This window comes from Cuculus canorus, chromosome 1 (genome assembly GCF_017976375.1).
Source record: "Cuculus canorus isolate bCucCan1 chromosome 1, bCucCan1.pri, whole genome shotgun sequence".
NCBI classification, from domain to species: domain Eukaryota; kingdom Metazoa; phylum Chordata; class Aves; order Cuculiformes; family Cuculidae; genus Cuculus; species Cuculus canorus.
In genome coordinates, this window is record NC_071401.1 from 21,698,833 (window position 1) to 21,714,205 (window position 15,373).

General features: G+C 42.4%; 1 protein-coding gene across 2 annotated transcripts in view; it reads right to left on the minus strand.

Moving 5' to 3' along the window:
* USP12 (ubiquitin specific peptidase 12) overlaps window positions 1-3,324 on the minus strand; it is a 34,322-nt gene extending 30,998 nt beyond the window's left edge. For both annotated transcript variants that reach the window (XR_008447483.1, XM_054052434.1), the window contains exon 1: window positions 3,142-3,324. Coding sequence is in view for 1 of the 2 variants with exons in the window: in XM_054052434.1 (XP_053908409.1) it covers window positions 3,142-3,189 (48 nt within the window). In the remaining variant the exon portion in view is untranslated. The remainder of the gene's footprint in view (window positions 1-3,141) is intronic.
* Between the last annotated feature and the right edge of the window lie 12,049 nt (window positions 3,325-15,373).

Here is a 15,373-nt window from a genome sequence, read left to right on the forward strand (position 1 = left end):
TCTGTATACAGGATATTAAACTGGTAGATAGAGAAGGGAACATGTAGACAAATATCTGAAACATGAAGAATAGATTTTCATGTCTAATGCTATAGCTTCTATATTAGCATTGTGTTTAACTTTTTCAGGTTGTACTAACTTAATCAACCAGTTTCTAGAAGAAACGCTGAAAAACAAGTACTACTACCATTACAAATTCCTTCTGTATGTCTGAGACTGGTGTCTGTATCGTTTTGCAGCTTTTAAGCTACAAAGACAATATCTATCTTCTCTTTTCTTCAGCTACTATGAGACTTGATACCTTTCAACTGCTGGCAAGCAGTTGCTGAATTCTAGACAACAGAAGCAGAAGTAGTAGATTCAATTTCTATCTTATGGTGAACAGCTCAGGGCACATCTTTGTTGAAGTTGGCATGGGCTACCTTACTAGTTCCCAGTCATGCATAAAACCCCCATATAACCCAGCAAGGTAAGGCTGACTGCAGTTTAATGCATGGATGAGGGTAAAAAAACGAGTTCTACTTTTACTGCAAAGACACTAAAAAACCCACAAAAAACCAACAAAACTTACACACTTAAACTCACTTATTTTGTAACAATCTCCTGCCACATAATTAAGACACTGCAGAACAAGGAACCGCAAGAGCAGTGCTGTAGAACAAAGAAGTCCAGGGAAGCTGAAAAGGGATAGAACACTAGGAGATACTGCTGTAAGAAGAGCTCTGCCATCACAGGTACGAACACTAGATCAATGAACTGATGAAGCATACAAAAGAACTAACCCTTTGTAGAGAGAATGTGCTCTTGAAAGATCATCTCAGAAGGCACTGTGGCTAACCAATCACTCTTCACTGTACCCACACAACCTGCCACTACTGTACAATGTAGTATATAGCTTTCTAATAATCAGTCTGAACAACAAGGATAAAATGCATAATATATAAGCAAATAAGCTGATGTAAAAGTTTGATAGAAAAAAAGGAAGTCATGAAACACAGCACTGTGGTGAAAGAGTATCTTCAACATAGTTCCAGACTGCTCTATAGCAGATTATAAGTGTACATGCAATTTAGGTTTGTGAAGGATAAAAATATCTCTTGACAAAAATTACCTGTTATTTGTTTTGTAGTAATCAAATAGAAGAAGAGAAGCAACAGCCTTAGAGTTCTTCTAAGAGGCATGGGGAAACGCAAGAAAAACTTGTAAGGAAGGAAGTTGTCATTTATCAGACAAAGAGTTGACACAAAGAAGAATTGCCAGAAAAAAATAGTATTACTCAGCAATCATATTCCTTTTTGGTTTTTCAAAACATATGTTTAAATGTGGCTATATGACTCTTGTTAGAATTAAAAAGATCTGTCTGACCACGACCACATTGTTCTAAACAACTCCACAGTAAATGCCAAGTTTGTCCTCACACAATCTTCACCAAAATATTTTTTAAGGACAATGTTATATTAAGTGTTGAAAAAAACTTTTACAGCAGGTATCCTGTCCTGTGCTAGCTGTCCCATCTCACTAAAGCTTATGCATCCGAAAGGCACAGGAAAAATCTTATACCTGGAGTTTATCCACCTCGGTGCACATGATTATGGTTGGATAGATTATACCTAACTACCAAGAGAATTTCAGACGCATGCATAAAGACACTTCAGTTAATCATAATAAGAACTTTAGTTGAAAAAAATTGTTTCAGGATTGACTTAAATGTCAATGACATGATGTCATTTCTAATAACTGTAAATAAAGAAAAATCTTAAAACTAGCTGCTTGGCCAGTTCCGACGACAGTCCATTTCTCCCCTTAACCATCTCTTCCCTTCCCCTGTGGAGACAGATTTTGGAACAAAGTTCCATTTGACCATGGAATAGGTAGTAAAAAAAGCACAACCTTTTCAGTGAGACTTTCAGCTATGAGCCATCAACGCATCTCTCCCACAAGAAGCAGTGACTTCTACTGACAAAGGGATAGTTCTTCCCTTAAATTCAGCATTCCTCTACCTGCGAACCCACTGAGCTCCCCATTCCTCTGTTGGTGGATCTACTGAGCTCCTGTTCCTCTGTTGGTGGATCTACCGAGCTCCCCGCTCCTGTCAGTGGATCTACTGAGCTCCCTGTTTCTCTGTCGGTGGATCTACTGAGCTCCTCATTCCTCTACCTGTGAGCCTACTGAGCTCTCCTTTTCTCTGTCAGTGGACCTACTCAGCTTCCCATTCCTCTACCTTAGAGCCTACTGAGCTCCCCGTTCCTCTGTCAGTGGACCTACTCAACTCCCCACTCCTCTACCTGAGAACCTACTGAGCTCCTCTTTTCTCTGTCGGTGGACCTACTCAGCTCCCCATTCTTCTACCTGAGAACCTACTGAGCTCCCTGTTCCTCTGTCGGCAGATCTACTGAGCTCCCATTCCTCTTTTAAAAAAAAAACAACCAAAACAACCTTTTTCAGATCTATGTATCTGCTCATAGCTGTAATTTATCAAGAGAGAGAGTAATGAGAAAGCGATCACTGGAAGAAGCCTTCCGGGCCCCGGATCGATGCGAACAAGCTGAATTACACGCCAACACGTGGAGCGTGCCTGGCTGAACAGATCCCGTGGGATGCCAATGCTTGGAGCAACCGGAGGCGCTGCAGCCCGCCAGCAGGCAGTGTAGCCACAGCCCCTGAGCTGGCGACAAGCGTCAAGTGGATCAGGGCGCTCCTGGAAGCCCTGCCCCAAGCCATGCCCGCAGCCAGACAGGTCTTGAAGATTCTCTCTCCCAGCTTTCGGCGCGCTTCGGGGAAAAGCTGTGCTGGGTGACCGCGTTCGCAGGCGGGATTCCCTCCGAGCCCCTGGCCCAGACTGGTGCTCACGGCCAGATTGAGGCTCCCAAAGCCGATTAACCCCGCTCCGCTTCCGATCTCCACCCACGACAGCGCTCATGCTTACTCCCCGCCCCCCCCTCACACGGGTGTGTGAGCCCCCCCCACCCCGCCTCCATCCCCGGGCGGGAGCGGGAGCTCCTTTCGCACTCCCCTCGCCGCGTGGGTGCGCGAGCCCGGCCCCGCCGCGAGCCCCCCGCAGCCCCCGCCACCGCCCCGCGTCCCGGCCCGCCCCCAGGGGAACCGGCAACGCAGGAGGGTCCGCCCCGGCCCCTCACTCACCATGGTACAGATGGAAGCGATTTTGGAGACCGTCATTAGGATTTCCATCCGCCCAGCGCCATCTTCCGCCCAATCACAAGCACCGGGGAAGAGAAGGGCGGCCGACAGGGGCCGCCCCCACCGCCCAGCTCCCACCCGGCGCCTCAGACCCCGCGCCCCGCGCGCGCCCGCCACGCCCCGCCGCGCTCGGTCACGCCCACTCGTGCTCAGCCACGCCCACTCGCTGAGCGGAGCCGGGGGCGGGGCCTCGCGGGCCTCGCGGTCCAACATGGCGGGCGAGGTGGGGGGTGGGATATTTAGAATCATAGAGTCAATAGGTTGGAAAAGACCTCTTGGATCATCGAGTCCAACCATTCCTGTCTGCCACCAAACCATGTCCCTGAGCACCTCGTCTACTCGTCTTTTAAATACCTCCATGGATGGTGACTCAACGCCCTCCCTGGGCAGCCTCTGCCAGTGCCTGATCACCCTTTCTGTGAAAAATTATTCTGTGCTATCCAGTCTGAACCTCCCCTGGTGCAGCTTGAGGCCATTCCCCCTTGTCCTGTCCCCTGTCACTTGGGAGAAGAGGCCAGCACCCTCCTCTCTGCAACCTCCTTTCAGGTAGTTGTAGAGAGCAGTGAGGTCTCCCTTCAGCCTCCTCTTCTCCAGGCTAAACAACCCCAGCTCTCCCAGATACTCCTTATAAGATTTGTTCTTCAGCCCCTTCACCAGCTTCGTTGCTCTTCTCTGGACACACTCCAGAGTCTCAACATCCTTCTTGTAGCGAGGGGCCCAGAACTGAACACAGCATTTGAGGTGTGGCCTCACCAGTGCCAAGTACAGGGGCAGAATAACCTCCCTGGACCTGCTGATCACACCTTTCTGATACAAGCCAAGATGCCATTGGCCTCCATGGCCACCTGGGCACATTGCTGGCTCATGTTCAGTTGGCTGTCAGTCAACGCCCCCAGGTCTTTCTCCTCCGTGCAGCTCTCCAGCCACTCTTCCCCCAGTCTGTAGCACTGCACAGGGATGTTGTGCTCCAAGTGCCGGACCCAGCATTTGACCTTGTTAAACCTCATACCATTTGTCTCAGCCCATCAGTCCAGCCTGTTCAGATCCCTGTGGAGAGCCTCCCTACCCTCCAGCAGATCCACACTTCCTCCCAGCTTAGTGTTGTCTGCAAACTTTCCAAGGTACATTCAATGTCTTCATCCAGATCACTGATAAAGATATTGATTCAGCTTCTGGCTGTACTCAGGCTTTGCTCTTGTTTTTCTTCCTCATGTGGCCCTGGAGTTGAAATATAAGCAGCAGTCACTAGGCGAGCGCTGGCGGTGGAAGGTTGGGGCAGGTGGTGAGCTGGTCAATGTTTCCGTAACACAAGTGTGGAGCTTCTGGCTGTGGAAGGTTGGGGCATATGGGGAGCTGGTGGATGTTTCCACAACACTAGTGCTGAGCTTCCAAGGAAAGAGTTCCTTTGTGGTCTGTAGAGGTGAGGAGAGTGAATAGGCATAACTCATAGGCTCACAGAACTCAAAAATAGAACTATGACTTCAAGCTGTGCCACGGGAGGCTCAGATTAGACATTAGGGAAAATTTATTCACTGGAAAGGGTTCTCAGGCACTGGACCAGGCTGCCCAGGCAGGTGGTTGGGTCACCATCCCTGGAGGTGTTTAACAGACAGGTAGATGAAGTGCTTAGGGATATGATTAGTGGACAGGTACGATTGGGCCTGATGATCTCAAAGGTCTTTTCCAATTTATGATTCTGTCAACTTGATTACTCTTAATGCCAGACTAACTTAAGAGTGACTCCTGACATCTAAGCAGCAGTTGTCTTGTCCAAGCTGTTCCTCTAGAGTGCCTCCCTGAAAGGGGGGAATATGGAGAGGCAGGCACCTATGAATTTCTCCTTTCTGACCTTATTTTTCGTTTCTCTGAGTGAGATTTCCGTGCTCCAGCCTCAGACATCTTAGAGAAAAAAAAAAGCTGGCCTATACAGTAGTCATTTATATCAACAACTTGAAGTGTCTACCTAGGAATAAAACAAATCATCTAGATGTCCCTGTTCATCTGCAGACTATAGGGAAAATATGGATTACTTGTTCGTGATGTTGATGTCTGTGTTAAAGAAGCTTAAAGATAGCTAAGCTATAGAATCACAGAATCATTTAGGTTGGGAAAGACCTGGGAGTCCTGGTGGACAAGTAGTGAACCATGAGCAGCAATGTGCCTTTGAGGCCAAGAAGGCCGATGGTATCCTGGGGTGCATGGAGAAGACTGTGGCCAGCAGCTCAAAGGAGGTTATCCTCCCTGTCTATCTACTCTGCTGGGTATCAAAAGGATGGGGACAGACTCTTTTCAGTGTTGCCCAGCAACATGACAAGAAGCAATGGGCACAAACTGGAGCACAAGAAATTCCACCTGAACAGGAGGAAAAACTTCTTTACCATGAGAATGATGGAACACTGGAACCAGGTGCCCACCTGGACATGTTACTGTGCAAGCTGATCTAAGTGATCCTGCTTTAGCAGTGGGTTGGACTACATGATCTCCAGTGGTCTCTTCCAACCCCAACCATTTTGTGATTCTTTAGCTTTTTTATATCTGTGATCTAGAAGTGTAAATTTCAAAAGTATAGAATTTGAGAAAATTAATGCCTCTTGGATGACTCCATTAAAATACTGTTGCCACAGAAACCATGAGGGAAAGACAGCATAGAAATGAGAAAGAATAGAAACAATAGCAGTGGATTGGCCGTTTATATGCAAAAAAGCAAGAACAAGTATCTGGCCAGATAGAAGTGTCAAACCTTTAGATGTCCAGCAGTTCATCTACTGAAATACAATGCTGCAAGATACATCTGTAATATGATTACTTATAGTATTAATCAGACATTCCACTAGAGATGCTCCTGTGTAATCCAGAGTGGACAAAGTCTTCAAACAATGACATGAAGAAAATATGACAGCATGCTGTCTCTCCAAAGCAAAAATACAAGAAGAAATTGCACTATTGCAGAAGCTTGTACAATTATCTGTGAGATAATTCAGTTTGGAACCAGTATGGCGCCAAATGGATCTGTACAGGTCATGGGAACTGTAGGAATCTTGAAAGACACTCAAATGGAGAGTGCTCTGAAGTTCCTTCCTACCCATAAATTAGAGAAAGAAGGCAAAATATACTTAGTGAAGTGCTCTTTCTGTGTAGTTCCCAGGGAAAATATAGATATTCTCGAGTATTCGACCACATTTCAGAAAGAGTCAGGGATGTATGGTTGTGCTGGCCTGCATCTGACAGGTGTGGGCTAATCGTGGCTGGAGGCTAATGTCCTGATTTCTGCTGGTAACATTTTTTTTTTCCCAGTAGTTGCTATGTTTAATATTTAGTATGAGAATGATGTTGATAATACATACTGGTTTAGTTGTTACCAGGCAATGTTTATGCTTAGATGGGACAGAGTGAATTTTCTTCCCAGCAGCTGCTCTTTTTTAGATTAAGTATGGGAAAACTGTTGATAGCGCACTGATGGTTTTAGTTGTTGCTAAGAAATCAAGTACTTCTTTCATTTTCCCATGTTTTGCAAGTGTACAGGTGCACAAGAAGCTGGGAGGAGCATAGCCAGGCAGCTGACCCAAGCTGGCCAAAAAAGATATTCTATACCATATCACATCATGTTCAGTATATAAACAGGAAGTTGGCTGGAAGCCAAATCTCACCAATCCATAGTCACTGCTTGGGACAGGCTGCACAAATAAGCAGCGGAGCTGGGAAAATGATGAATTAGTAACATACAGAGAGACTTTTTTTTTTTTTTTTAAATGCTGTGTAAACTGAGGTAATTTTTTTATGCGCAAACCGAACTCATGATGCATAGAATGAGGGGAAATACATAAACACTTTATATACCATCTTCCATTAAAATGAGGTAAAATGTGAGGAAACAACTTAGAGAATTGGAAATTATCACTTACTGGTCATCATTAAGCCCCTTGGAGTGACTGGAATTGTTTGTAAATTAAGTATTCCAGGTATTTGACCAGCTAAGGAAAAACAGGGTGGGTAGACCAGGATTGTGCATGTGCTTGTGTGTGCTTGAGGGGACAGAGCTTTGAAAACAGTTACAGAGTTATAGAATGATAGAATTATTTGGGTTGGAAGGGACCTTAAAGATAATCTAGTTCCAACCCTACTGCCATGGGCAGGGACTTATTTCATTAGACCAGGTTACCAAAGCTCCATCCAGCCTGGCCTTGAACAGTTCCAGGGATGGGGTATCCACAACTTCCGTGGGCAACCTGTTCCAATGCCTCATCACCCTCTTAGTGAAGAATTTCTAATCTCAATCTACCACAGTGAGTGATTGTAATGCAGTAACTTACCCTGTTTGAGAAAAGACACCAATCATATGTTGTATCACTGGGGAGAGACAAGATCCACTTGACAATATGTGACAAGAGTATCTCTGCCAACTGGGCAGCCAACCCGCTGAGAAGAACTTTAACTAGGAACAAGGAAGTCTCTTGATCACAGACCCTGGATTTTGGGAGAATTTCAGTCTGCCTGGCATCTGCTACAAGCACTGCACATCAGAATGCAAGCAGTCAAAGAGATTTCTGAAATGAGCATCAAGGATAACTTCTTGATACTGGCTGCACCAACCAAGGATTATTCACAACTGGATCTGCTATTAATTTATAAGAAAGAACTTCTTCTGGAATCCTCAACATAAGAAGGATATGGAGCTGCTGGAATGGGTCCAGAGGAGGGCTACAAGGATGATCAGAGGGCTGGAGCACCTCCCACACAAGGACAGGCTGAGAGAGTTGGGATCGTTCAGCCTGGAGAAGAGAAGGCTCCGAGGAGAACTTATAGTGACCTTCCAGTACCTGAAAGGGCTACAGGAAAGCTGGGGAGGGACTCTTTATCAGGGAGTGCAGGGATAGGACAAGGGGTAATGAGTATAAACTGGAGAGGGACAGATTTCGACTAGACATAAGGAAGAATTTCTTCACTAGGAGGGTGGTGAGGCACTGGCACAGGTTGCCCAGGGAAGCTGTGGCTGCCCCATCCCTGGAGGTCTTCAGGGCTGGATTGGATGGGGCCTTGGGCAGCCTGATCTAGTGGGAGGTGTCCCTGCCCATGGCAGGGGGATTGGAACTGGGTGATCTTTAAGGTCCCTTCCAACCCAAACTGTTCTATGATTCTATGAATCTAACTGGGGGATGTGGTAATCAATGGCTTAGTTATCAATGCCTGAGCTGTTGTGACTGAGAAGTGGAGTTCATGATCTTGTGGGGCTAAGGAAGCAGAGCAGTAGACTACAGACCCTGGCTTAGTGGAACTGATGAGTTTATTCAGGAAACTGGTAGGTGGGATCCACTGAACAGCAGCTCTGAACAGTAAAGTTGCTCAGGACACGTGGCAGGAGAGCGCGAGGATCCTAATACTGAGAAAAAAACCCAAATAAATGTATTAGTATTTTCAGCAATGAGGAAGTAAAACCAATATGCTGTGAAGAGAAAACAAGTGGCTAAATAGGAAATTAAGTTAGGTCTGGGGTATATTATCTCTCTTGTTTGGTAAATTCATCCCATCCATATAGTGTTTTAATATAGGCACAAGCAGAATTCCTTAAAAATACAGTGAGTAGGCCATGTCTGCAGAGTTGTGGAAAGCAGTGACGGAAAAGAAATTGAGAGTTGATGGTGGCCAAGCCAGCTAAAATTAGCTGCCAGTCTAATGCTATGGTATAAGCAAATAATGGAATCCTTGTCTATGTAACCAGAGATCTGGCAGGTAGGAAGAGATGTTATTTGCCTTCTACATATGGCATTGGGGGGATATTTGTAGTGATACTGCACTAGCCTCTGGTGTCCTTGTTGTCAATGCTGAGAAATTGTTAGAGGCTGGAGAATTTTTTTTGCATAAAGTGACTTAAAAAGGACAATCTGTTTCGCTTATCAAAATGAGGACTGGAAGGTGGCTACAGTGAGAAGTGTAGCAAGAAATAATACCTATCAACTGAAATTAAACAAAATTTAATTAGAATTATGCACATTTTTTAACAGCAGAAGACATTAGTGGTTGGAATATGCTGCCAAGAGAAATGGCACATCCAGTATCTCCTAAGGGCTTCAGTCAAAAGAACAGATGCTTTTCTCACAGAACTACATTAGTTAAACAGATAGAATTAATTCACTACCATGACAGTCTCTCAGAACATGTAGTTATTGCTCTCAAGTGACAGCTGAATTATCAGTACCTAGAAACATAGGTCAGAGGCCAAAGCCCTTCACTTCCTTAATCACTATGTGAGACATTAAGAGAAAACCCCATTCTGTCTTCTGAAGAACTTAAACTCCAAATGTGCAGAGGCACTGTTAGGCACAGGGGAGCAAAGACAAAATGTAACACGAGTAAACTGCTCCTGCTTGTCCTGTGCTTCTCCTTGTTTCATAATCTTGTGGTTTGGCAGGAGATCAGCTTACTCTAGGGTGTGTGTAGGTTGGCTTTAGAAACTGAAGAGTAGGCATGGGGCAGGTATGTTTGTACCTGTATCATCTCTCAGTGACTACAGATGGTTTTGCTGACACTAGGGCATGTCAGGCTTTTATTAGTCTTGCTTGACAAAGGAATAGTTCCCATGAATCTATTTACCCTTTCTGCTAACCAGTCAAACCACCAACTGGTCAGACTGTGGCTGCAGTATCTGAATGCAGTCATATGGCGTCTATTGTTGGACTAGTATACAGTAGGATTGCAAGATCATAGCATATAGGGCAATAGGATAACAGATTGCACAGGACCTCTGGAGATCTCTAGTCCAACCTTCTGCTCATAGATCTGAGGTCAGAACAGGTTGCTTTGTGTGTTTATACCTCTTACTTGTTCTTGAAACTGTTAAATTTGGATCCAGACGTAAGAGCACGAGGGTTGGTCCTTGGAAGAAAACCATTTCAATTCACCATCTGTATTTTTATTGACACATAGTGCAATGAAGGTCATCCACCATTCTCACAATGGGTTAATCATTATGTGAGTGAATTTGGATCCTTCTGGGGAACAGAAGAGACAAACTGGAGATACATTTGGCAAATCATGGTATATCAAACCATCTTGTACTGACTGAAAGCTAGTTAAACATCTATGTTAGCAGATTAATCTTTATAAATTATGTTGATGGTACATTTTCTGAAACTATTTTCAAAGCAGTTGTACATGTTCTCTGGGAGCGTGACAGGGGGTGATGGTACAGTAACTAGATAGCAGAGGATCTAAGCAAGTAATGTATTTTATTCGTAGTTTCAGAATGATAAATTCAGTCCTGGTTATTATCATAAACGACATTAACAAATAATGATCACAGAAAATTATAAAAACTATAAAAATTATGATACTATACCGTGTACAACAGAAAAGTATTCTTTTATTTCTTAGCACTTTTCATCAGTAGATCTCAGAACATTTTATGAAGAGGTATGAGAAACAATCATTATTAGACCAAATCTGTAAACAGAATAAATTAGGTGAGATTTCTTTGACAGAGTAAAATTTGCTCCTGATGATTTTTCCCTTACACTCATTTTGGAAGACCAAAGCTCTCCTCAGTAAGGGTGTTGGGTTTGGTTGTTAGCTTTGGGTTTTTTTTAAGTAGAGGGTAATATTTATTTCTTGCAGAGTTCACATATGGGGATATTTTGATACTTTCACGTTCACAGTTCAGCTGATACTGAGTGTCTTGCCGTATGTATGTAGCTGGCAAACAATTAACCTGTTATTACACAAAGGACTACCCTGAAAATTTAAAAGAGAAAATAAAAAAAAAAAAAGTGACACTACCCAACACTACAAATTTCCACCAACAGCACCTAAAATATCTATCAGTTAAGAGAGATGTCCACTAAGACATAAAATGTAAAAATTTAATTATGTTTAAAGTATCAGTAGATTTCTGAACAGTTATCACTGTCTGAATCTTTAGACTCCTAAAAGCAGGTGGAATTCTAACTGAAAATAGAATTATAATTCTTAGAAAAAGTCCATTTATAAAATGGTAACTATTTTGAAAGACAACATTTTATTCTGCAAGATGAATATGTATAGTTTGGGTCTCAGTGATCTAGATATGAAAGGACATCGGTTAGGCATAAAAACAATAACTGTGTGCTTTCTGACATTGTTCTGAACAGAATCTTTTTGAGAAATAGGACCATAGTTATATTTAGAAATAAGGTTGTTTAATATTGAAATGAAATACTTTCAATAACAGTATTTTTAAAAGAATAATAATGGATTTGATCCTTGACATGGGCACTACAGAATACATTGCCTCAGTAACTGCAGTTTCTCCTTAGTATCAAAGCCTTAGAAGTTGGTGACAGTGCTCTAACACTAACTTGGACAATCCATTACTTAAGGTGAGAAGTGCAAGATGCTTCCTCAATCACTGTGTTCTCTACCAGAATACAAAGCAAAGCTTCCTCCTGCAGTCAGCAAGATAGTATTTTTGTGATCTTTGGTGCAGTTCTCCAAAAGCAAGATTGGCTGTCATGTAATAACAGTAGTAATGCTCAATATGACAATGGGCAGCTTCCAGGTCTTTGTATCTTTAGAGCATCTCCCACTAATCAGTCCTCTGCAGTACCAAAATATAAAGGAAGCTGAGAAGGAATATGTAAAACAGCATGAGGATAGCTATGAAGTGGAAAAATGATCAATAAGAGGTAGAAAAAATACTGGGAACAGCTTTGTGGAAATATTAAAATTGCTAAAGAGCATTTACTGTTACTAGCCTACGGTTTTCATTACATTAATGTGTGGTCAATTATTTTTGTTTTAATTGAAACATATGTCATTGGTAGCAGTATTTTGTGCTTCTGCTGACCTACAGCTATTGTTGAAGTGCATGTTGTAATCAGTTCTCAAACAATACTCTCTTTGTCTGCAATGCCAGAGTAGAATGATTTTGATTTCTTCTCTTGGAAGATTTATACCCTGGAAAACCCACATTTCCCCTCTGTACTTGCAGATGGCCAGTTAAATACTCCCACCTGCTTAATGCTTGTTTTTCTCTGGTTAGACTTAGGTTTTTTTCTAAAAAAAACCCCAACCAAAACAAAAAAAAAGCTTATATTCAAATTTATTTAAAGCTAAATGCCAATGCTAAAGCCCTCCAAAATTAAGCCTGTCTTGAAAAAACAATTAGCATAAGTTGAGTGTCTGTTAAAGTTATACTTTATAGTGAATAAAATAGTCACATGCTAGAAATCAGATATGGAAAAGGTCAACTAAGTCTGGCCCTGCATTTTTTTGCCTTGAGTGCATTTGTTTTGTTTTGGCATATTTTAAAGCGAATAAAGGCCAATTCTGTCCCATTTATTACTTATAGACAAAAATTCTTTGAAAATATTGAAAGTTTTGCCTAAGCAAGATCATCCATGTACAAGCACTGACTTTGTGATGCTGAAATCATTGCCATTGCACAAGTGTGAGATGAAAAAAAAAATGTCACCTAGTTCCCAACTATCAGGTAAATGACAGGCACCGAAACATCTAGAGACAGAAAAAAATTCAGCCCCAGGAGCTTCACATTTCATGGAATGTGATCATCTTCAGTAAGAACAGGAAGCATCTCAGAAATAATCAGTGCGCAGTAAGCAAGCTAACTGGGACCATTATGTACAAATCTGATCACTGATTCTCAAGGAATAGAAGCAAATGCACAGAGCCTGCTATGTATCTGTAGGCTTCGAAAACTTAGTAAACTGAAGGGTAAAAGAGATATCATTCTTCTGTGTAAATAATTATGGAAAAAGGAAAAGGTTCAGCATTGTTGTTCTTTCAGCTAGAAGCACACATTAGATCAGACATAATCAAATGAACAGAAAATAACAGTATGTTCCTAATCATTACCCAGTTATTTCTCAAATTGTAGCTAATAGTTCCCAAGAGGGCTCGTAAAAGGCTTAAGTGGGACTGTGAAGGATCAGATTTCTTAAAATATATTTTATTATTAATTCTATACACATATTCAATACATTATCAAAAGAAAATCACCCCAAAATCTCCACATTATGGAGATTTACTGCTGGCAGCAGTTCAGTTCCTCCATGACAGTAGTGCAAAAAGTATCTGTAATTTTGTAAAAAAAAAGTATCTGACAGCTGTGTCAGCTAACAAGTGGCTAATCACCTTTAGTAAAAACAACTAAATGTACAGCAAAGTCAATACTGACAGTATGAGGAGTTGCTTGTTCCTGGCTAGATGGCTTGGACTCTAGGGACGTTACACAGAGACAGGTGACCTCAAAAAAGTAGTGAACACATACAAGAAGTTTGAGAAAACACTGCATTAATGAAAACAGTTTGCTGAGAAGCCTCTCTACTAGTAATGGAGGAAAGGGACATTGCTTGCTTTTGAAATCAAGTTGGATAAATCTGAAGCTTTATAAACAGATTATACTATTTGGTACCTGTGAGAACCTGGTCACAGTTATACAACAGCTTCCTTGCGAGTTCCTGATGATTAGTGTGGTCAGTTACGCAGTATTCACTGGTGTACATATACAGAAGTTGTCTGTATTTCAGAATTTATGTGGCAGTTGCGATAATGATGGGAAAAAAGCCATTTGTTTGGCTTCAGTATCAATTTACCTGTGTCTAGTAACATTTTAAATTAGCAATTAATGTATAATTAACATTAGTGTAACAAACACCTTCACCCATGTGTGACGTGCTGGGCCCCATCGCAACTCTTGATCCATACAGTTTTTGCATTTTCATTTCTCTCTAAGGCATGCTGTGATTATTTTCCATTCCTTTCTCCATGGCAATGCAGCTCAGTACAGCCACCTGTACTGGTACTTATGCCATTCCACAGTGTGACCATTCCAGAAGTTTGTCTATACAGTCATTTTCTGGGAGGTGATTGGTTGCTTAGACACAAATTGTATTGATTGCATCTCCCATTAAACTAGGTTCAGGCTTATATTTTAGATATTTTAGAATGGGGTTTGTGAATGTGGGGTTGGACTGACTAGCAGAAATTTTAAAAGGTTGTTAGAGCTAGAATCACTGGGAAGCTGAAGAGACCATGAAAGGAGAAAGAAACAGGATTCTCAGATGCCCCCATAACATGATGCTTTCGAGTGAACAATGGAACAACAGGGTCAACTTGACAGGTGACACAGATGACTTCAGTCATGAACTTTTTTATCAAAAGTGCAGGGTGAATGCTGCACTTCTACGGGTGGCAGCCTGCTATGGGGTAACTAATTAACTTCACAATCTTGATTGTCAATTTTGACTCTTGCTTTTGCAGCATTATCACAAGAGAAACTGCAGGTCTCAATCCTCCTTATTTAACACCTATTCTCAGTTTTCTGTTAAAATTCTGCTCCAGTCATAATCAGCTATCCTTTTTTTCTCGTGCTTAGCGCATTATGTGAGACACAGGAGACCTACATCCTACAGAAGGGGAATATTTTTCATTTTTCACCTCAAAGCTCTTTTCAAACTCTTTAATTCAAATTCCCTCCACACTCCTGCTGAATAACGTAACAAATGTAATGTCATACTTGAGACCTCTGTGTGTATCACTTGGTCCTCTGAGCTTAGGAGCAAGCCAGGTCCCACTATGTATTAAAATTTCAGTGAAGGATTCCTGACAGCCGCCATCTGCAGAATCATCACAGTGCTTTTATTCTTTAGAGAGAGCTGTCATCCAGAAAGATGCGGCAGAGAAGCGTCTGAAACAAAATGGGGCATTCCCCAGGAAGACAACAGAACTGTGACTATGGGAGCTTGGGGACTGGAAATGATTTTTTTTCCACTCCGAAAAACAAAATAACATTTTCTATTGCCCAGTCTTCAGACTTCTAATGAGCCCTCTAATTCAAGCTCCTTTTCCCAGCAGTATTTTAATAGGTGTCTTTCCTGTCTCGCTCTGCCTCTAAGCCAGGGAGAGTAGAAGAGAAACTCGGTCTACCACATAGCTACAGTGTAGCAAGATTTCCAGAATGCATTAATGGGTGAAGCACCAGCCTCAGACCTTCATGGCATTCTAGATCTTCACATTAAGCTGGATGCTGCCACTCACTTTCACCCCAGTCCTGAGTATGTGGTGTTTCTGAAGCAGAACCAAAAGTGGTGATTGCTGTACAGCCTAGGAGAAACTGGAATCTGGAAACTACAAGTGCAATTTGATCAAAGAAGAGCAGTTTACGCTGCATTTCTGAGGGAATGAG